Source organism: Bufo gargarizans, chromosome 4 (genome assembly GCF_014858855.1).
Source record: "Bufo gargarizans isolate SCDJY-AF-19 chromosome 4, ASM1485885v1, whole genome shotgun sequence".
In the NCBI taxonomy this organism is placed as follows: domain Eukaryota; kingdom Metazoa; phylum Chordata; class Amphibia; order Anura; family Bufonidae; genus Bufo; species Bufo gargarizans.
Window position 1 is genome coordinate 436,137,900 of NC_058083.1, and position 24,366 is coordinate 436,162,265.

General features: G+C 42.2%; 1 protein-coding gene across 1 annotated transcript in view; it reads left to right on the top strand.

The window, feature by feature from the left end:
* Window positions 1-24,366, top strand: part of CFAP61 (cilia and flagella associated protein 61) — a 291,524-nt gene that overhangs the window by 196,549 nt on the left and 70,609 nt on the right. The window contains exons 22-25 of the mRNA XM_044291895.1: window positions 6,721-7,013; window positions 8,690-9,017; window positions 11,462-11,553; window positions 16,857-17,062. Coding sequence (XP_044147830.1) covers window positions 6,721-7,013; window positions 8,690-9,017; window positions 11,462-11,553; window positions 16,857-17,062 — 919 coding nt within the window. The remainder of the gene's footprint in view (window positions 1-6,720; window positions 7,014-8,689; window positions 9,018-11,461; window positions 11,554-16,856; window positions 17,063-24,366) is intronic.

Below are 24,366 nucleotides of genomic sequence, written 5' to 3' on the forward strand. Positions count from 1 at the left end.
TGCACATTCCAGAAATGACTGACCCTAATGAATGTATATTCTTTGGATCAGTTCCAGGTATCCTGACACTCTCCATATTGGTTAATCATAATCAAGCCACTTGAACGTTAATTAATGGCTAAATATTTTGCTTGGCTTTGGCATAAAAGCCGTCGAACACATGGTTTGCATATTCTGATCATACACTTTGTCTTGGTGTTACAATGTCATGCGGCTGTTATGTAGCCCTGAGCAGTATTAGGCCATCGGGGTTTATGTGCTTCCTCTCTCTTCACCATTCATTGCTTTCTCTTCTTTGTTCTCAGTTGCTTCATCCGTTTACTTAGGGCTCATGCACACGACCGTATGTATTTTGCGGTCCGCAAAAAATACGGATGACGTCTGTTTGCATTCCGTATTTTGCAGAACAGAACAGCTGGCCCCTAATAGAACAGTCCTATCCTTGTCTGTAATGCGGACAATAATAGGACATGTTCTATTTTTCTGCAGAACGGAAATACAAACCTACAGAAACGGAATGCACATGGAGTAAATTCCGTTTTTTTTTTTTTGTTTGTTTGTTTTTTTTGCGGACCCATTGAAATGAAAAAAAAAAAAAAAAAGAAAAGAAACAGACACGGAAAGAAAATATGTTTGTGTGCATGAGCCCTTAAAGGGGTTCTCCAAGAGTATAAAATGTCCCCTCATGTGCCCGGCACCCCATATGGAATATATTTACCCCGCTCCCGGCACCGCTCCTGGTCCCTGCACCACCGTTGCCAATGGCAAGCGGGGACCAGGGGTGCCCGGCACATGAGGGGACATTTTATACTCTTGGAGAACCCCTTTTAACCCTTTCTCATGTCCAGTCTTTCCCCCTACGGGTCTATTCACACGTCCGCAACTGTTTTGCGGTCTGCAAATTGCGGATCTGCAAAACACAGACACTGGCCATATGCGTTCCGTATTTTGCACTAGGATAGAAATGCCTATTCTTGTCCGTGATTGCAGACAAGAGTAGGACATGTTCTATTTTTTGTGGGGCCGCGGACGGAAGTGCGGATGCGGACACTACACAGTGTGCTGTCCGCATCTTTTGCGCCTCCATTGAAATCAATAGGTCTGGAACCATTCCGCAAAATTGCAGAACAGATGCTGACCCGTTTCTGCGGACGTGTGACTGGACCCTTATCCTCATATTAGGAATGCACCCCACATCTCCACTTTTATATTATCTCAACCTGTTTTCATTCCTTGTTTTATGGAGGATTCTGACCGTGGTTGATTTTCCTCTCCTTCTTCCTTACATTCCCTATAATTCCTTCTCAGCCCTCTATCCACTATTTTCTTTGGCTTCCTAGTTTTAACCATCTCTATTCTTTATTAGTCATTTCCACTGGTTTATTGATTTGTCTCTTGTTATTTGTAGTCTTCTCAGCTTTCCTTAGGCTCTCTTCAAATGATGTCTTCTGCAGGAAGAATTTGGCACAAACTGCGTGCTAAAAGCCAGCTGGCGGCCACGTGGAGTCCGCCTTCTATTGTTTTCTATTGGAGATGGCGGTTTATACCTGCGACTGCGCCAAGAAAGGAGATGTCTTAGCACCATCGTAGCTCTAAACCACAGGGGCATGAATGGAAGCATGACCCCCCATTGAAACCAATGGGAGGCAGATTCTGTTTGGCGCTAGCAACTTTTGGGCACATAATCCGCGCCTAATTCTGCTTTCAAAAACAGCCCCTTAGCCTGGATTCACACATGCAGGTTTTTTGTGCAGCTTTTATTTATTTTTATTTTTTTAGCCCAAGCCAGGAGTGGATACAAAAAACATTTGAAGCATTGATGTTATATGCAAAGATACGCCATGAATGCTTGTTAGATGGGGGAATCCACCTTTGGGACTCCCATCAGTTGCATCATTGTATTGTCTTCAATGCTTGCTGTTTGCTTGGCTCTTTCTATAACTCCCATAGACCGCACCGATGCCACATGCAAGCTATTGGTTTTCACCATAAAAAGTTGGACCTCCCCACCTATCAGGCGTTTATGGCATGTTCTGTGGAAGTTATGCATAACTAATTTGCATGTAGTCTATGCAGCAGCCTATTTGGGCATTTACAATCTTCTTGACTACATGTGTGTAATACACACAGCAGATTTTTTTTGGGAAACATTTCAGCGACTGTCCCATTGATCTAAAAGATGGTTGTAGAAATTGTAGAAATAAAGGCTGATTTTCAGTTGCAGAAATTTCTGCAACAAATCTAATGTGTGTGACTTTCCCCTTAAAGGGGTTGTGCAGTTTTTAGATGTTGATGACCCACCAAGCAACTGTTTGCTGCAACCACTAGTGCCAAACACATAACAGTGGTCAGAGACCGAAGCAGAAAGCCCCATCCACTGTGTGGTGGCAGTGCTGGTGTACTGCTGTTCTGCTCCCATTCAAGTGAATGGGGACTGAGCTGCAGTACGCCAGCACTGCCACTACAGATTGGATGGAGCCGTCTGCCTCCGGAGGATAGGTCATCATTATCTAAAAGCTGGACAGTCTCTTTAATGCTTGGTTATTTCATATCACCAGTGTTTCTAAGATCTACTTTAGTGAAGGGTTCTGGAAAATTTCTGTACATTGCAAACAGCATTAAAGAATCACTGTACTTTCACACAATTTCATTTAATTGAGAATGGTGTAATTAGCGAATTTCTAAATCACTTGATTTAAAAAATCTGCCTGCATCCACCTGAAGAAAAAAGCTGTAAAGTCATGGCCACTAGGGGTCTCACTTCCATCTAAGCAGCAGTCCACTGCCTGTTATCAGGCAAGATACATCCCTGGTCACAGAAACAGAAGATGGCAGAGAGGAAGCGGTGGCATGTCAGGACTAGCTGAGATCCTGAGCCTGATGAAAAAACTGCTTCAACACAGATTCTGAACATCAAAGGAACCTCCTGCTTTTCTCTAAGTGTGATTTTCCCCTCCTTATCTGTGAGCTTTGGAGATTAAAACAAATCTAGGTGGAAGTAAGGGAGACCCCTACTGCTTCTGAGTGAAATGCATCTAGCTGTGCAGCTGAAACAGGAAGTAATATGGCTGAAAAAGACTTTAGTCCCAAAAAGATATATTCCTTCACAAATATGATTGTACAAAGAGACAGCCATTATGCAAACTTCTTTTTTTCTTAAACTCAGGTACGCTTTAAGTTTAACTCATTTGCTTTTGACAATACCAGATACTCGGTAATCTCATGTTTTATCTGAAATAATGTCAGGTGTTTCATTTTACATTGATTGAACAAGTAGCGAAAAAACAGGCTTGTTCTATTAATCTACTGTAAATATTTTATATTCACAGGAAATATTTAATATTTTTTATGATTAAAATTGCAATAATCCAGCTTTAAAAAGGGGAAAGTAGAAAGTTTGACTTTACTGCAATAAATCAGGGTCATTTTTCTAATTAGTAGCTGCCTAGTAATTTTCCACAATTCCACATTGCTTAACTGCTTAGGAAGTAGATTGCTGGATGTAATAAAAAGTATTTTTTTTTATTAATCCATTCTCCGGCATGCTTTGTGACACCTGTAATTTTTATCTAGATCTTGAGATTAAAAATGTTAATAATCTTTTTGTCTTCAGCTGTCAGGAAGCCTGCCAATATTAGAAAGCAAGCGCTTTCCTAACCATGTCCCACTTATTATAATATTAGCTTCTGTTTAGCACTCATTTCACAGCTGCTTAATTATACTGTGTATATAGCATTAATTATAGTATTTATTCATCTGTGTGGTCTCTAATTTGTAATTTCTCCATAAGCACAGTGTACTCAAGAATCCCCCTCAACTTGAGAAAAATAGGAAATTGAATATTATAAATAAAAAATTCTCACTTGTGTACTGATTCTAAGGGACAGATTTATCATTAGCTCAAGTTAGAATAATGGAGTGAAAAAATTGCAAATTTTTGCGCAATCGCTTAAACTGCGCAAAGATTTGCGACTTTTATTGGCTCTGCACTTTGCTCGGCAGTTTTCTGAACGTGGGCGTGTTTTCTTATGTAAATTAATCTCTAGACAGATTTACTATTGCGACAATTTAAAAAGTCTCCAACATGGGCAAAATCACTCCAGCGTGGACCATGATTATCTTATGCCACTTTTTAAAAGAACATGCGACTTTTTTTGTAAAGACGTGCAACTTTTTTTAAGCCGCTTACTGACGGATAAACTGCTATCGTCAAAGCACATTTATCACAGTCTTAAAAGGCCGATCATAAATCTGACTTGGCTAAAACTGACTTTAGCCATATGTGAAAGTGGAGTGAGCTGTCAGAGTCATGATAAATCTGGCCCTAAGTGTTCAGCTATATAAGCTACAACCATGCCTGAGATATTAGACGACAGGGGTGTGTGAGACTGCAGCAGGATCCACATACAGCTCACCTCTAATTGCTGGGCCATATCTGTTTCAAATAGCATGTAGAAGTGCAGCCCTGCAAGTACAGGTGTAGCCTGGCAATTAGCAGTGACCACCTGTGGATCCCACTGCCAGGATCAAATCATGTTAAATCTGCAACATGTCAATTTATGTTGCCGATTTCTACCATGGATTTCACTAACTGCAATGCAGGGAATGTAATCTGCGGCAAATCCACAGTGAACTCTGTAGCACCATTTGGTGTGGATTTCCAGCTGATACACTCTGAATTTTCTGCAGCATGATGATTTGTGCCACATGTGGTCATTGCCAACCACCGATTGACTGTGTACTGTATGTCTAGGCGGTCGGCAAGCATCTCTGCAAAGACGTTTTATTACATCCTTTAAGAAGTCTCCAGCTGAGGGAGTGGGGAGCCCGCTGTCAATGACAGCAAGGCTCCCCGTAGAGAAGGCAGGGCTGTTCTTTTACCATCCCTGCTTCCCAATTGCCGTGTATACAGCTCTCAATGTGATGACACTGTTGTGAGCCAATTGAATGCGCAAGCTGCTGGGTCTTAGCAGACTAAGATCAATTCTTCAGTGAAGATGTACAGTGATGTATAACTCTCTGAGAGCTGTATCCCCCCCCCCCCCCCCACACACACTATGTCAGCCCCAGTTACAAAAGAAATCAACAATAAAAAAAATTAATGTTAAATGTCCCCCAAAAGTCTTGTATGACCTTATGGGGCCACAAAGTGTAAAAAAAAAAAAAAAAGAAACATTTTTTTTATAAGACAAAAACAAATAACGCACATCACGCTGCATCTTCAAGCTTTGCCCCCTGGCAACCATAACCTATACTATTCCGTATATCAAAGTGATCGTCACAGAAAGGGGACATAATAAAAAAAATATTAATTGTTGCACATTGTGCTATTAAAAAGAAAAGGACAAATATTTTTTTTTTCCTTTCTTTACATTTTCATGGCTATAAAAAAGAAAAGCAAAAGAAATACTAAAATAAAAATGACCGAAAAAGATGCAAAAACAGGAAAAATGCAATGTGATAAAAAACTGAAACTGAGTCTGGTCAGGAAGGGGGGTAAATGGCCCCGTCTATAAATGGTTCAAGAGGTTTTCCTGGATTACACTGGTTTTTAACAGATATGCTCATGTAGTTGCTTACCTCATGTACATCTCATGTGCTTTTTCCATCCTGTATGTAGCGCTTCTCTTCCTGTTGCTGTAGCCAACCAAACTCATACTGCACTTCTCCTTGCTCTGCCACACCTCCAGCACCACCCCTAACAAAGCCCTGCTACTTTATAGCTCCTCCCACCCAGCTAGTTACATAGACATTCCCCTATCACTGCCCCTAACAACACCCAGCTACTTTATAGCTCCTCCCACCAGCTAGTTACATAGACACTCCCCTATCACCGCCCCTAACAACGCCCTGCTACTTTATAGCTCCTCCCACCCAGCTAGTTACATAGACACTCCCCTATCACTGACACGCCCATGGCCATATCATCACAGGACATGAGAACGAGCTGCATGGACATGGTCATGTGACCATAGCCCAGAGCGGAAGATAGGAGCAATAAATGTAAAAGAAACATATAAAAAAATGACATCTACCTTCATAAATGTATTATTTTAAAGTATGTTGATGCAAATCGGAAAATCGTTTTAACCATTGTGTATGGAGTCTTTGGAGCAAGATGGCTATATTAATTTTACCAACCATATTTTTGACCAGAAGCTTTGGAAGGAGCGACATGATTACATGGAGCACACAATAACTAATTGGGGGTGACATATTCAACAAAAAGAGAAAAGCATGGATCGCACATCCACTAATTTAAGGTGCATTCACAATGCCCGTGGTAGCATCAAATCTAAATGGCATGCTAGGGCTACTTACCGCTCCTCATTGTAATCGGTATGCACTTGTTTTGTTGTCCTCATATAGAGATGCAAGCAAACCTATTAAAATGATCTTTTCTTCTGCACAATCCATTTAAATCTATGTTCTTTTTAAGCAGGATAGTTCTTATTAGTTTTGAAATTGCCAAATGCTCTTCATCTGAGCTGAGCACACTCTACTTTTGTGGGATGTTTTGTTCGGATTCCTCTGTAGATTTTCTAGTTTGGAGTTGCCAGGCAACGCTGCTTGCCGCAGGCATCAAATATATAATAGGGTCACAGAGAGCAAATCTGTACCATATAAAATCTGCTACACCAATAGGCTCTCTCTTTTCTATGCAGCAATATTTTGTGTTGTTTTTATTTCTACTTTTTTATATATATATTTTTTTTTTAGGCAATGTGATTGTATATGGGAGCACGCTTGATAGTTACACCACAGTTGCTACCCTCATGTCGTTGGGAATTGGAGGCTCTCGAATCCATTTTGTACAGCCTCCACTTACGTCAAATGTCACTTGCTTTAACAATTACGCCATCGAAGAAGCCGTCCAGAAAGGGTTATCGGCAGCTGGTGTGACAACCTACTACAACTGTAAGCTGGCACGGTGGAATGATGGTGAAGATCCAGAACCTATATGTTGTGCATCATTCACTACTGATTCAAAACCACTGAAGCTATTATGCGTAGTGAGTACAAAGAGCATATTCTGTAATGTAATGAGAAATGTATCAAATAGGTTGACCTGTGTATATGTAAAGCTCTTAAAATGGACACCTATAGACCGACGTGGCTTAATGAGTCACTGTATAAAATTTAATTTAATAGATAATGGTGTAATTAGCAAATTTCTCAATCACTTCATTGAAAAATCTGCCTGCATCCACCTGAAAAAAAGCTGTAAAGTCATATCCACTAGGGGTCTCACTTCCAACTAACTTGCAGTCCACTGCCTGTTGTTAGGCTAGATCTGACCCTAGTAACAGAGACATAGAAGATGGATGAGAGGAAGTGGGGGCATGTCAGAGCCAGCTGAGCTCCTTAGCCTGATACAGGAACTGCTTCTACACTGCTTCTGAATTCACAGGAGCCTCTTGCTTTTCTGTAAGTGTGATCTCACCCCTCCTTATCAGCTTTATGAGCACCCTAGAAGAAAATAAACATAAAAAAAGGGAAGTGAAGTCTCTGCCTACAGTACTGGCAGATTCCACAGAAGGGAGACACCCCCTGCTTGTGAGAGAGATGCATCTAGCGGTACAAGTGAAACAGGGAATAATATGGCTGAGGAAGACCCCAAAAGACCTGCTCCTTCACAATTATGATTCTACAAGCCAATATGCAAACTTTTTTTTTTTTTTTTTAACTCGGGTATGCTTTAAGAGAAGACTTGGAAGATCTGAGGGCTTATTTGCATGACCATATTTCTCCTTTCTTTTGTTTTAAAAATGAACAGCACATGGGACCTATACGAGTCAGCTGGGCTGCTCAAACACCCTTTTTTTTTTTTTTTTTTTACAGATTATGTTCCCAAACCGAGAAACTCATTGCTTTTCCTATGACTTCCCCTTTCAAGTTATGTGGGCAAAATAAAAAAACAGAATTCACATCCGTGTGCTATTTTTATGCAGATAGAAAATCTGATGAGGTCATGTTAATAAGGCATTACAAATAAGGATACTGATTGGTTTGGCCAAGTGCAACCATGCTTACTCCATGTAACCAATCTAATCAATAGGTTTGAACTGAGATCTCATGGCTCTCAAACTGTTGTCTGACCAGCTGGTATATCTTCCTCCTCTATTAACTTGCACACTATGTTTATTTCACTGGGGAGAGTAGAATACGCATCTGCCAGACACCTCGGATAGTGACTTATCATCCAGGTGAATATAGGAGTAGGCTTGATAATATCTGTCATGTGTATGTTGTACATTAGGCTAAAGGCTATGTACACCTTCAAAAAATATACATACACAAATCACTGCAAAAAATGCACCAAAATGATAATGTGTATCATTTTGGTGCATTTTTTGCAGTGATTTGTGTATTTATATTTTTTCATCTGCACAATGTATCATTTTGTGTAAGATGTTCTTGTGGTGCATGCGGTCTGCCCCGGCATCCTCCATTGTACGTATTTTTTGCTGGGGATTGCAGTTGTGTGCGGATCGCATGTGGAGGAATTGTTCCCCCGGTTATAGACACGCTACAGTGTCTGGGTTTGGAGCATTTTCACCCGTTTAGGCCACTTTTTTCAGTGAGTTCAAGTATGAAGAATACAGATCACATAGTCTATGAGCATTGAACTAACCAGTAATAACTGTGTGTGTATTCAGTTTGCTCATATATTATTTTTGTCTTGTAGGCATTCTTTAATTTTTTGGGGAAGACAGTGGACTATGATGCATTTAAGGCCATTAACAGTGCATGCCTGGTGTATGATGGAAGGCTGGTTATTGATACTGCCTTTCACACAAATGATTCCTCTATAAGGGCAGCAGGACCACTGACCAAGTACTCCAATAGATATTATGCTAATGAGTGGTCTCACAGCTACTTCAGCTCCAAGGAGATCGGCGTTCAGCTGGCTGCTACCATGCTGACTCTTTTTGACCCGACACTTGAACCTATGAGAGAACCATCTCAGGAGTGTGACAGACTCATCCCAATCTATAAAGGACCTACCATTCAAGGTGAGTGCTTAGCTATTACATTATGTTCTATTACAATGTGTCCGTTGTTGTATCTCTCTTTTGGCTTTAAAAAGTCACAAGATTTTTTTTGCAAAAAGGGTCGTGACGAGAGCGGGACAAATTTATCTTCACTTAAACCAGTTTTCTGGACTACTGGAGGATTCTCCTGCGCCTCGTCATAAATGTGGTGCTTCCTCCAGTGCAGGGGATATCAAGACCGATGCAGAAACTGCCTGTCTTGTTAAATCTGCCTCTTTATGGCCAAAAATATGCGGCCCACCCCTGCTAATTATTGAGTGGAGGTATTTGAGCTCCATGGTTATGGAATGGGATGTCCAACAAGTCACATAGGTGTCATGGTTGAGTCTCTTCCATTAACCCCAAGCAGGAAGATTTTAGCGCAAATTGCTGTACAGCACTTTGATTATGTGGGTTCAGGAGCTGAGCCTGTACCATCAGCAGTGGATGTAAGCTATAACAATGGTGTCATGGCTCGGAATGGAGATAACTCTGATCCCAGCTATTGAACCCCTTAGATGCCATGGTCCATAGCCCATGACAGCATTTAAGGGATTAGAAAGAGGGATCCTCACCCCCCATCCAGCGTTGCTGATGGTATTTTTGTGGCACCCAAGAGACTAATGAAGGCTCTGCCATCTTGGTACACCTATTGGGCACTAGCTGATATAGTTTCTGTCAGTGTTACACTGGCAGACATAATGCAGTACAATACAGACGTATTGCATTATATCATACGATCACTTAAGTGATTGCCTGTTCTGGTCCCCTAGTGGTCCATATATGTAAAATCAAATCACAAGAAAATGTTGAAAAATACTAAAACTGATGCATTGTTTATCCTGCATGCTGGCAAAAAAAGTGCAAAAAGCAATGCCAAGATTTCTAAAAATGGAATGAAAAATAGTCAAAAAGTTGTATATTCCCCAAATCTACAGCTTGAGAAATACAAATGAAGAGCCGTCACACAGCCCCGTTAATGGAAAAACATTTTTTTTCTTAACTTTTTTTTGTTGTGTAAAAGTAGTAAAACATAAAAAACCTGCACAATTTTGGCATCACTGTAAAGTGTGCAGACCCACAGATTAAGGCCTCTTGCACACAACCGTATGTCTTTTTCTGTACTTTGCAGTCCGTTTTTAACGAATCCGTTGTTCCGTTTTTTGTTTCCCTTGTGTTTCCGTTCCGTTTTCCATTCTATAGTTCCGCAAAAAATCTCTGTATGGTTTCTGTATGCGATCCATTTTTTGCGAATCGCAAACGGAAAGATAAAATTTGTAATCATTACTGTGATGTACAGTAATGTTTCTAAACAGTAAACATGTGGGCAAAGTGGGCATGGATCCGCAAAAAAACGGATGACATACGAATGTGTTCCGTATGCATTCCGTATTTTCTGCGGACCCATTGACTTGAATGGAGCCATGGATCGTTATTTGCGGGCAATAATAGGACAAGTTCTATCTTTTAGCGGAACGGATATACGGAAATATGAAAACGAAATGCATACGGAGTACATTCAGGTTTTTTTTGCGGAACCATTGAAATAAATGGTTCTGCATACGGACCGCAAACGGAACCCGCAAAAACGGAAAAAAGAAACGTTCCTGTGCAAGAGGCCTAAGGGTTACATGTTAATTATACTTCATAGTGACTGGTGCAACATGTAGGATGTATAAAAAAAAAGTGACAGAATGGCATAGAACCACATTATTAGTATCAGCTCTACCGCATTAACTATAATCCATCCTTCAACCCCAGTCTTGCAGGCCTGCCCCTAGACATAGGCCTTTTGAGCCTATTGGAAATGGGCCCAGGGAAGGCACGGTGAGTTTGATTCCCTCAGCACACTCTTTCAGCAGGGTCACCAGCACTCTGTAGCCACATAGACTGTCACAGACAATGATGTTTGGTATGGTGGAGAATCAGATCACCACCATGACTGCTCTGTTCTAGCTCAGGATCACTACTGCTTAGTGTATACAGTAGGTAAATACTGATAGTATATTGGGGGCTGAAGATAATGTCCTTCATTAAAGGAGTTTTATTGGAGTAGATTATTGATGACCTATCCTCAGGATAGGTCGTCAATATCTGATCTGTGGTGGTCCAACACACAGCACCCCTACTCATCAGCTTTTTGAAGAGGCTGCATCATGTGTGCTGCAGCCTCCCCAGAGCATACCAAGGACATTGCATAGCAGCTGTGCTTGATATTGCAGCCCCTGCCAATTTACTTGAATGGGACTGAGCTGTGCATAGGCTATGGGACCAAAGAATGGGACACCACTGACCTAGGAAGTGGCTGCCGCTGCCTCATCAAACAGCTGATCGGCAAGGGTGCCGGGAATAGGACTCTCAAAGATCAGACATTGAAGACAATTCACCTATACTTCTAGAATGTGTTTGTTTCTGCCTTATTTTAGGTGGTCTTCTTCCTGGTGGTTATTACTATTTACATGTCGCCAAACCTGCAATCCCATCTCCTTTACAAGCTCAGATGGCACAGCCAAATTATGTAAGTCAAATATTTTTATAGATTTAAAGTAAGAATGCAATAAGTATGTTGTAAGGTTTCAGCTACTGTGTGATTGTGTCTTTTTGGTTTAACCCCTTAGTGACCACCCATACGTGTTTTTACAGCGATAACTAAGGGGCCTTAGGCTGGGCCGCCATGCAACGGGGAGCGGGGACCCGGCTCTCGCATGAGAGCCGCAGCCCTGCTCTAACACCCTGGACCGGCAGGAGTACCAATCCGGGCTGTTTAACACTTTACATGCCTCAGGCAATGGCGCCCACTGCATGTAAAGTGCTGACAGAGGGAGAGGACTCCCTCTGTCTCCCATCAGCACCCCGCAAATGTGATCGCGGGGTGCCGATTTGTGTGAAGGCAACCTGGGGCCTGATGTAGGCCCCAGACCAGCCTTCAGTAATTTCCAGCAGGCTGCGCTATTCAGAGCCTGCTGAAATGGGATAGTGCATTGCATTTTAAAAGCCATCGAAAAGCTGTTTGATATAGTCCCCTTGTGGGACTATTAAGTGGTAAGAAAAGTAAAGAAAATTTCATTTTTTTTTTTTTTAAATCCCATAAGAAAATTACGCTTTTTTTTTTCCATTGAAAATACTCTTTTCAATGAAAAAAATAGCAGAAAAAATTATCTTCCCCATATGTTTGGTATTGCCGCGTCCGTAATGACCCAGACTACATAAATATCATGTAAATTATCCCCTACGGTGAACACCGTAAAAAAAAAAAAAAAAAAATTTATTCTTAGTTGCCACCGAAAAAACGTAATAACAAGCGATCAAAAAGTGCCATTTACTCCAAAAGTATACCAATAAAAAAAAAAAGTCGTCCCGCAAAAATCAAGCACTCACACAACTCCATATAAAGAAAAATAAAGTTATGGGTCTTGGGAAGCGACAATGCAAAAACATTTTTTTTCTTTTAAAAAAAGGGGTTTTATTGCAAAAAAGTTGTAAAATGTAAAAAAATATATGTATTTGGTATCACTGTAATCATACTGACCCAGAGAATAAAGATATTTTACCGAAAATTGAACGCCGTAAAATGTATAACTTAAAAACGCAGTGGAAGTATTGCTGTTTGTCCCATCTCACTCCCAGAAAGAGTTAATGAAAATTAATCAGAAAGTTTTGTGTACCCCAAAATGGCGCCATTAAGCACTACAACCTGTCCCCGCCCTCCTCACAGCTAACGTTATTTCCACTTTAAAAGTCCAGTACTTATGTATCCGGTGTCACGCTCTAGTGTGGGAGGGAAATCCCACACCAAACATAGGAGGGAAAGGGGAAAGGAAATGTAACGGAATGCCTGGCACCCCGACCGGGTACCTCCGTTGATAGATGCTCCTAGTTCTTTCCAAGGACTCCAAGCACTCCACCTGACACCGTACGCACTGCAGTCCCACGAACCGCCGCAGCTTGGTTGGGGTCTCACCATCCTCCACCCACGCTGGACCCAAGACCGGGCTTCAGCTTCCAGTGGGGGAACCTCTCCTACATCCAGAGAGCAGGAACCTTGACCCAGCTCTTACAAGAGCTTATACTCAGGGGAGTATTGTGATATAGCAATCCCCAAGAGTGTAGTTATCGCATTCCCCAAACATGAGCCAAAACTTCATGAAGGTATAAAAGCAGCCCCACTTTATTGAGGGCTACCCGCCCGTATTTATGCAAGTCCCCATCTGGAGACACGCCCCTAGGGGACCAGAAGGAAGACTGTGACACAGGACAGATATGTAGCAATTCAGGATACACAGACACAACACATCCCCACAATGCATCATGGTTTCCTCCTCTCTGCCCTGGAGACACCCGAGGAGCAATTCAATTATCTCTCAGGACAAAGGGAAATCGTCAATACACATGTGGGGACAACAGGACAGAAATCACCATTTAAACACACAATGTCACACCCTTACAGTAAACACAGACATTTAACATATCCCCAGATAGAAGTCTAAGTGCATATTATTAGGTGAATGGCACTCAGACTAAACGAATACAATAAAATTAGCTATCTGGGTACCCTCACATAACAAAATACAATTCCAAAGACAGATTTAAGCTGTGTGGCCGGTCTGTCTTCTCCTTTAAAGTTAGTATGGGCCATAATCCTGAGGCAAGAGGCTGATAAACAGGCCTCTCCAAAACCCAGTGGCGAGGTTGGTTTCGCCACAGGAAATAAGGCCTAAAAAACTAGGAAAGGAAGGTGGACACCTCCTAGTGAAAACCCTAATCAAAGCCCTGACTGACTACCAGTATGAACAGACCCCAGAGGTAGGTGAGTTCATACACAGGAATACCTAAAGTCCTATCTAACCCTAAAGGACCCTGGTACTAATGAGAGGAATGAGACATCCTGTTTTTCCAAAAGGAAGGATGAACGGGAGTCTCCCTGAGGCCTAATACAAAACAACAAGGAAATGCAACACACAGAAAAGCCAAAAGGGAAAGGTAACACTTAACTTCCAAGAAGCTATGGCAGCACCAGGAACTCAGCCGAGATCCAAACACCAGTTATCCACAGGTTCAACTGAAGCTATAAACCGCACAGCAGTGTGCGAAAGTTAAATAGCAACACCTGGAGGTTAAAGGGGTCATCCCATCATAATGATCACTGTTAAATCTGTTAATGATTTGACAGTGATCGTTTTTGTAAATATGTTGAAAAATTGGATTGGCTCACCCTCTAAAAATTATGGAATGGGTGCTCCCCCTAAAAGATATCCCCAATCTTCTAGGTATATAAATTGACTAAATGATTAAGAGGGGCACACCTGCATCTAAAAATAAATCACATGGAGCTGCAGCCAATACGTTTATGTACTATTTATTTGCACCAAATAATAATAATTAAAACAGATGAGGTACCTCAATATTATACAATATATTCACTTAAAACCATAAAAATTGATAACCATCTGTAAGGGCTTGATGTTGAATATAATAAAATGTCACTAGTTGTTAGTTACTATGCAGTAAGGGATCGTGGTTGTTTGATTTTGTATACAGTCTTTGATACAAATTCCAATGCGCAGGATTTGGTTTGGTGCGCAATGTCTCTGCTGATAATAAGTAGGTAAATAGCAACTATGACTGGTATTTTACGAATATGTATACAGTCTCGTTCTTTTGGTTAGTCATCTTCACAGCATATACCGGATAGTGTGCTGTTAAATCTTACTGTGTGTGAACACCCTACTCACTGTTCTGAAGCGATGGGGTGACCGATCACTCGTGCTAAGCGTGGCGTCCCACGTGTTGTAGCATAGGTGATTTTAATTCCGGTCCGCTCCTTTGTATGGTGGAGCAGAGTACCGTAGCAAGGAAGAAAACTGTCCGTTTAGATGCCGGGGTTATCTATTACCTTAGACCCCGGCGTCTAAACGGACAGTTTTCTTCCTTGCTACGGTACTCTGCTCCACCATACAAAGGAGCGGACCGGAATTGAAATCACCTATGCTACAACACGTGGGACGCCACGCTTAGCACGAGTGATTGGTCACCCCATCGCTTCAGAACAGTGAGTAGGGTGTTCACACACAGTAAGATTTAACAGCACACTATCCGGTATATGCTGTCAAGATAACTAACCAAAAGAACGAGACTGTATACATATTCGTAAAATACCAGTCATAGTTGCTATTTACCTACTTATTATCAGCAGAGACATTGCGCACCAAACCAAATCCTGCGCATTGGAATTTGTATCAAAGACTGTATACAAAATCAAACAACCACGATCCCTTACTGCATAGTAACTAACAACTAGTGACATTTTATTATATTCAACATCAAGCCCTTACAGATGGTTATAAATTTTTATGGTTTTAAGTGAATATATTGTATAATATTGAGGTACCTCATCTGTTTTAATTATTATTATTTGGTGCAAATAAATAGTACATAAACGTATTGGCTGCAGCTCCATGTGATTTTTAGATGCAGGTGTGCCCCTCTTAATCATTTAGTCAATTTTTGTAAATATATTTGATTAACCCATTCACACCGTTTAGGAGAAAATTCATCCCCACTTACCTCATTGTTGTCATTCGGTCCTACCTGGTTACGGCCACCGCTCTTCTCCGGAATCCCAGTGGCCGCGCTTGCGCAGAAAACTCCTTTTCTCCCGGCCGGGCCGCTCGCTGTCCTGTGACTTCTTCCTGGCCAGAATAGTACAGAGCCGCGAACGCACACGCCGGCTCTGTATTATACTGGCCAGGAATAAGTCACCATGGCGCATGCGCGGCGGCTTGAGCTTTCAGTCCAGCGCGCAGCCCAGCCGGGAGAAGACTTCAATCAAGATGAAGCCCTTCCCAGCCAGAATCCAGGAAGTAAACGGCGCTCTGGCAGCAGTTAAGTATGAAAATGCAAAGTGGGATAACTCCTTTATGGCTGTGGCCAGTACCAGAAACAACAGACGCCTTTTGATCCACAAGGTAAACATGTCAAATCAAACCACGTGTTGTCAGTCTCAAAGATCTCCTGCCACTCACTGTCCCGGGGACGTCCGTATGTCTCGGTATGTCGGTGACACCCGGGCAGCAACCACAGATGTCCTCAGATGGCTTCCTGCACCATCACAAAGGGGAAGCTTTTAGGGGGGTATTTTGTGCTACACTGTGGTATTTGGTTCTGCTGGGGTGGTATTTTGTACTTCACTGTGGTATTTGGTTCTGCAGGGTGGTATTGTGTGCTGCATTATGGTATTGTTGACCCCACCTAGTTTAGTTGTCCCTGCCTACTTGTGTTGGCCCTGCCTTCTGTCAATTTGGAACCTCCTACAACATGGGGCCACTAATTTTTTCCAGGGCCATTTTAATTTCCCAGTCTGCCCCTGAGGCTGCTATTTTTTTTGATGAAGCCATGATCATTATAAGGGATTATACTAGAAAACAGCTGATTTTGTTGTGGAAATATATGATTCCTGGGCGTCTGTGAATGGAGGTTCATGAAGGCAGAGATCTGTGTCCACCCGGATGAAAGGAGTGGTGGCCAGGCTTGTGCCCTCTATTCATTCTCTATAAAACTGCTGGAGATTGGCTGAGGTATCTCCACCAGTCCTATGGAGATGAATGGAGCGGTAACACACAAGCACAAGACTCCCTATTCTGTGGATAGGGAGAAGGGCAGAACTCCTATAAGCATAATGGCTCAGATTTACTAATCCTATAGTTGAGGTAAGCCTAACCGGCTGTCTAGACCGGCACCAGATTTATCACAGCGCCTCAGGCATTTTATGAGCATCAAACTGTACATGTAACAATCCAATACCTTTCTACAATGACATTTCAGGGACAAGAAATCATAACTGGCAAAGCAATTAATGGAGATTACTTCCGGCTGCACATCAACCAGTACAGTATGGTGGAAGCTATAACCTGTTTATCTCTGAAGCCTTTTCCTGTATCCAATCTCATATGTCTCTACGGACAGCACGAACGGCTTCTGAACAACCTGTGCTCTCGTTTTAAAGAAGGACTCATCCAAGACCTCTACAGGTAAGACACTAAACTATGCTACATTATTCATACCTTTATAATACCATACATGCCGTCATACACCACTTTCCACATGCGTACATGGATGCAAACATTATAGCCAGCTTACAGATGTGGTGCCGAGTCTTGGAGTTACTTCTGCAAGTCCACCTCTCCAGCTCTGATTGATACCATCAAGTTCATCGAAGGTGCCTCTAAAATGTTGTGCATGCACAGTAGCTCCTTGCTTGTGCTGACATGCGCAGTGAGCTGAGGTGTATACACCTTGGCTTCAGAAACTCACTATGCATTTGCCAGAAACAGCGCAGGTGACGGAGACACCGTAGCATCGCAGGCAACAGACCCATCCACCTGTGTAAGTGTAACACAGTCCTTCTGTCAGGATAAGCAAGGGGAATTAGGAGCTACTGCCATGTGCAAGGCATTCAGTGGTGCCGGCGATGACGTGGATGTCAGTCAGACCTGGAGGGTGGACTTGTAGTGGTGACTCCATGATTTGGCAATTACAAGGAGATGCCCCAGTGGGTATAATATTGGATTCTCACATTATGGATTACCATATCCACTGGGACTTCGTATTTTTCCTTCATCGTTAGGTGAAGGGTTATGCATGTTGGAAAAAGGATGTTGCTGACCCGAAACGCGTCACATATATGTATCTGATGTGGCAATAAACCAAGAAGCATCACTACAACTACAGTGAGTGCCGGTCTATTTTCTTCACTATTCCACGGGGCGCTCTCACTAGACGAGAGCACCACACAGCACATCTGAAGTGCCAACTGACAATACACAGTATGCCTGTTGGATACTGTCACTACTCTATATGGTTTATGGTCCAAGTGGATTCCCGAACTTTGCAACTATGCATCCAGCGTATAACCTATTGTTTGCATTAACTCTTCAGTGTGCTGCATGCTTCTTTTTTTTTAGGCAACAACTATATAGATTGCAGTGATATTCCTCATAATAAGGCCGAATGCACACGGCCGTGTTTCACGTCCGTGAGCGGTCCGTGGAACCACGGGCTGGATTCCTGCTGAGAGCAGGAGCGCACGGCGCCATTGGTTGCTATGACGCCGTGCGCTCCCTGCTGCCGCCGCAATACAGTGATACACTGGTATGATCTATACCAGTGTATTACTGTACTGTGGCGGCAGCAGGGAGCGCACGGCATCATAGCAACCAATGATGCCGTGCGCTCCTACTCTCAGCAGGAATCCAGCCCGTCGTTCCACGGACCGCTCACAGCCGTGAAAAACGGCCGTGTGCATTTGTCCTAAGGCTACATGCACACAACTGTTCCGTTTTTTGCGGTCCGCAGATCCGCAAAAAACGGAAGCCGCTCGTGTGGCTTCCGCAATTTGCCCCAGGTGTCTTGAGTTTTATCCTAGTGGCAACCCCCAGTGAAGTGAGTTAACTGGAGTTTTACTCTGGATTGTTTTTAGCCTAACATTTAATAGAGTACGTGTCTTAAGTTCTTTTTACATTATTATTGTGGTTCTAATCTGAACATTTGGCACCTTAAATACTGAGTATTTTTTACTACCACCACTATCACTGTATCTCTTTGTACTTTGTTGGGGATAAACCACTCTACCCGAACTATTGTCAATCCTGTCACCTGGGCTACCACAAATTATTCTCCTATGGTTGCGTAGAGAGTGGCGCTTTCACTTTTGTTTATTTTTGCATTGTTCCATCCTACAAGCTTGGTAGTCCGTAAGCGCCGTTTGTGACGTTTATTTCCTGACTCTCAAGTTTTTCAATTTCAATTATCTTTACCTGATCACCAAGTGTATAGCTGTGCTAACACTATCTCCAGCTGCCTTGTCCACCTTCCCGCAACCCTCCTGCTTTATCTCTTTTACTCTTCTAATTTCCTTCCGCTACCATCACCTTTGGCGCCTATGGTTTAACACTACCCTCGTGATTCTATAGACCCAGGTAGCATTTGTTAACCTCCTCCTCTTTTTTCTTTCTTTTTTTTTTTACGTATCCACTGTACTCCACTAGTGACAGTGACCCAAGCAGAGTGCGTACTGTTAATAACCACCCTCTGTTTTCTATCACTTACTTACCCACATACAGACGTTTTCTCCCAGTCCGAGCATTCTCATTTTGTATACTAACCTTTTATGTGGTACAGTATCAAATGCTTTGGAGAGGTCAAGATATATGACATCCATTGACTCACCATGATCAAGTCTAGAACTTATCTCCTCATTGAAAATTAGTTTGACATGACTGATCCCTCAGTGTTATTCGCTTATTTTCATTGAGATATTCAAGGAGAGCATCTCTTAGAAAACCTTCAAACAATTTACCCACAACAGATGTTAAACCTCCCGACCTATAGCTTTTGGGATTTTTGACCTCTTTTTGAATATTGGAACCACATTTGCTAAATGCTAATCCTGTGGAAAGCTCCTTGTCATTATAGAGCCCTTAAATATCACAAATAAGGGTCTGCCTATGACATTACTTAATTATTTTAGGATGTAAGGGTGTATGCCATCTGGTTCCGGCGATTTGTCTATTTATCTGTTTAATACGCCACTACAATTCTTCCTGGGTCAAATAGGCCACCTTTAATGGGGAGTTTGTTTGATACTGTCACTACTCTTTATGGTTTATGGTCCAAATGGATTCACGGACTTTGCAGCTCTGCATCCAGCTTATAACCTACTGTTTGCATTAACTCTTCAGTGTGCTTTCTCTTTAGGCAACAATTATATATATTGCAATGATATTCCTCATAATAAATACTGGAACTCAGAACCTGACAATCCTCATTATAAGGCCTCATGCACACGACTGTTGTTGTGTTCCGTTCCGCAAAATGGGGTTCTGTTGTTCCGTGATCCGTTTTTGTTTCAGTGTGTCTTCCTTTATTTTTGGAGGATCACCAGACATGAAGCAAAGTAAAAAAAAGTCTAAGTCAAGTTTGCCATGCAAATAATAGGAAAAAAACTGACACGGATGTGTGGACGCGGATGACAATCTTGTGTGCCTCCGCATTTTTTCACGGACCCATTGACTTGAATGGGTCCGCGAACCGTTTTCCGTGAAAAAAATCACGAAAAACGGAACAACGGACACGGAATGAAACAACGGTCGTGTGCATGAGGCCTAAGTCAATGACAACGCTACAACTGCTCCTAAGGTAGTTTTTAGTCTAGGCTCGTGTGGAACATCTATTGTGTGGCCTAAATATGGCTTTCTTGGTGCACAGGAGACAAAGTAGAAAATATTGAACTATTTCCATGAGTATCTATACCGACCATCAGATGAGATACAATAGAAGATGGTGACATTTCCTTTGCTGCTTTGATACCTGCTTCTATGAAAAGGTTTCTTTAGATGCATCGATTTGTTGTTTGAGCTAAAAAAAGAAAGCAGAAATATGAAGTAATTTTACTTTCCATTTTGTCCTGCATACCTCATTGATAAAAGCATCCAGTGCATGGCGGAGAAGAGCCAGAGCATCCCTCTGCATTCATAATCATGTGCATTCCTGGGCACTTCCAAGTATGCATAAAAAAATCTTTCACTGGGTAAATTGGGTTGACTTGACTTTGCTCTGTTTTACCAGGTAGGTTTACACCGCAAATGTTTGCTTGCGTTGCTGTATATGGTGTATCTGGTGAGCCGGAAACAAAAGAGTAATAAGCTCTTGTTGAAGAACTCTATGTGCACCTTTGCAACCACATCTTTATTGCCCCAATGGGCCATTTTTTCCACTGCCTCATTTGCTAAAAGTTGTTTCTTTAGAGGGTAGAGTCCTGACCAAGTCTTCAACAGGGCCCCCTCTTGCCCTGGGCCCCATAGGAGTCGCATAGTCTGCCACTATGGTAGTTACGCCCCATGGTTCAGTGGTTCCTCAAGTTAGGGTACTTTCACACTAGCGGCAGGGTACTCTGGCAGGCTGTTCCGACGAGTGAACAGCCTGTCGGATCCATCTTGCCGCTGGTTCACGTGTGCCCCCGGAGTGCCGCTCTATCCCCATTGACTATAATGGGGCGGGAGCAGAGTCCCGGCGGCAGCACGGCAGCACTCGCTGAGAGGCAGCCAGACTGCAGTACTTTTAGTCCGTCTGCCTCTCGGCGTGCGCTGCCGCCGGAACTCCGCCCCCGTCCCCATTACTGTCAATGGGTACGAAGCGGCAGTCCGGGGGCACACGTGAACTAGCGGCAGGACGGATCCGACAGACTGTTCATCCGCAAGAACAGCCTGCTGGAGTCCCCTGTCGCTAGTGTGAAACTAGCCTTAAAATATTAATTATTAATAAATAAAGATTTAAGACAAATAAGCAGATAACTAAGACAGATAAAAAAAATCCTTAAAAATAACAGTCAGGAATAGCTACTAACTAGCAACAAATATAGGTATTTTACCAGAGAAGTGACCTTGATTGGTTGGATCTGAGTCTAAGGCCCCTTTCACACGGGCGACTATTCCGCGCGGATGCGATGCGTGAGTTGAACGTATTGCACCCGCACTGAATCCAGGACCCATTCATTTCTATGGGGCTGTGCACATGAGCGGTGATTTTCACGCATCACTTGTGCGTTGAGTGAAAATCGCAGCATGCTCTATATTGTCCGATTTTCACGCGACGCAGGCCCCATAGAAGTGAATGGGGTGCATGAAAATCGCATAGCATCCGCAAGCAAGTACTGATGCGGTGCGATTTTCACACACGGGTGCTAGGAGACGAACATGGTTATAAGGGAAAATAATAGCATTCTGAATACAGAATGCATAGTAAACTAGCGCTGGAAGGGTTAAAATTTTTATTTTATTTAACTCACCTTAGTCCACTTGATCGTGGCCCGGCATCTCTCCTTTGTTGAATAGGACCTGTGGTGAGCATTAATGACAGGACCTTTGATGACGTCACTCCGGTCATCACATGGTACGTCACATGATCTTTTACCATGGTGACGTACCATGTGATGACCGGAGTGACGTCATCAAAGGTCCTGTAATTAATGCTCACCACAGGTCCTAGTCAACAAAGGAGAGATGCCGGGCCGCGATCAAGTGGACTAAGGTGAGTTAAATAATTTTTTATTTATTTTTAACCCTTCCAGCGCTAGTTTACTAGCCATCTGTATTCAGAATGCTATTATTTTCCCTTATAACCATGTTATAAGGGAAAAATAATACAATCTACAGAACACTGATCCCAAGCCCGAACTTCTGTGAAGAAGTTCAGGTCTTGGTACCAAACATGCGCGATTTTTCTCACGCGAGTGCAAAACGCATGACAATGTTTTGCACTCGCGCAGAAAAATCGCGCATTTTCCCGCAACGCACATGCCTCTTATCCAGGCCGAAAATATGACGCCCGTGTGAAAGAGGCCTAAGGCATTGTATGTTGAGTCTAGTTGCAACTTACGATGGACCAGAACAGACCATTGTATGTTGAAAATATTGTATCCTGAAGCCATTGTATCTTGAGGGATCACTCTACTGTGCTTTGTTGCCATCATTGACTCTGTATATAGAAACAAAAAGTGGCACAAAAACATATGTGTAGAAAACTTACCTAGGCATAGAGATCTTATATTTTTAGAAAACATGAAGTTTGCATGTTTTCCCTGTCTTTGTATGGATTTCTTCCGGGTACTCCAGTTTCCACCCAAACACCAAAAAGTGATACTGAGAGGCTAGATTGGGAGTTCCCCTGGGGATACTGAGTGACATGAATGTCTGTAAAGATCTGAGAATTTTGTTTACCTCTATATAAGCGAGAGAGAACCTATATACTGGTATTGATCCATTTATATTCATGTTACCACATGCCTAAAGCCTTCTTATGGTGCAGATGAACTGTCGCTTTAAAGCTTCATAGATTCTACACGAGCCATGTTGGGCCGGGAAAGGCTCTATCAACTAAAATGGGGTCTGGACTCTGGAGCTAAGTGGCATAAGGCAGAAGAAAACACTTTGAAATCATTTTATGTTTCTAAGAAATCTTTAACAAAGAGCTAGAAAAAAAGAGAAGACTTTTTTTTTTTTTTTGTCCAAGACTGTCTTTTGTGGTCACCAGTGTCATCATGCCGAACCTCCCTAGGACAAGGATTGTAAGTGCTACTTACAAGTCAATAGCTAGACGTGATAACATGCATTACCCAGCTACTCATGTACTCGTCTCTCTTGGCAGTCAAGCACGCTGACCTTCTGGGAAGCAGTAATGCTTCAAAGCATTTTGAAACAAACACTACCATGAGCGGGAGGAGAAAGATGAAAGGAGCTCCAGAGATATTCATTTGAAATATTAATAAATAGGTGACATTGTACTACTGTCATACTACAGCGTAGTGCTCCGCTATAAGGAGGAATGCTTTGTGATATATGTTTCAGTAGACATTAGCTCTTATAACATTAGAAATAAGTATGAATGGAGAGGGGAGCACTCAAAAGAAAAGAGCTGATACACTATGTATTATATAAAACCAGGTTTTATCCATGAGTGGTGATTGATGAAAATACCTTTCCAGTGTTCATACATGCATTAGGGAAGACAACAATGTAGTAGCATTTTTATAGCAGTGTGTATGTATTGTGGCAGGCGCAGCACTATGAAGTGCCTTTTGCACTGTGGCATTAGAAGAATTTTGGTATCTCTGACTTTTAGTCTAACCAGACTGTCTATTACTCTGTAATTCCTCTAGCGCCGTTCTATGGAAACAGTAGGTTTAAAGAGCACACCAAATGCTTGAAATAACTTCTTTATTAACTTTAACTTTTCTTCATATAGCACTGCCGCCTCCGCAGCAGATAGTCCATGTACATAACACGTGTTGAAAAGATATCACAAAATGGCGGTATGATTAAGATGGTGGTTCAACTGTTCAATCTTGTCATTCAACATACAATGGTGGATATATTTCTCTCTTCAGTATCTGTACTCTCTCTTTAAGTTATTTAAGCACTTTGTGATCTCTTTGAGAGGTATATCTGAGGTCTAACTAATAGTTCTACTTACAGTATACAGTTAGCAGTGACTATTTGCAGATTTGTTGAGTATGATCTGGTATGGTTGTATGCAATTTGGATTGCAATATGGAATCTGAATTCTTGCAATTGTATGCTTGCAGTTTGTAGCTTGCAATTTGCTATTTGTATGGTTGCAATTGGTGGAACTGTAAGTAAACACATATATATCTAGTCCAGTATACAGTTCTAAACACAATACTAACAATATGAACATTATATAACTGTTTTACCTACCTATTTTGGCCTCTTGTTCCCATAAAACTCAGCTCTCAGTGGAGTGAATGTCTCTTCAGCTC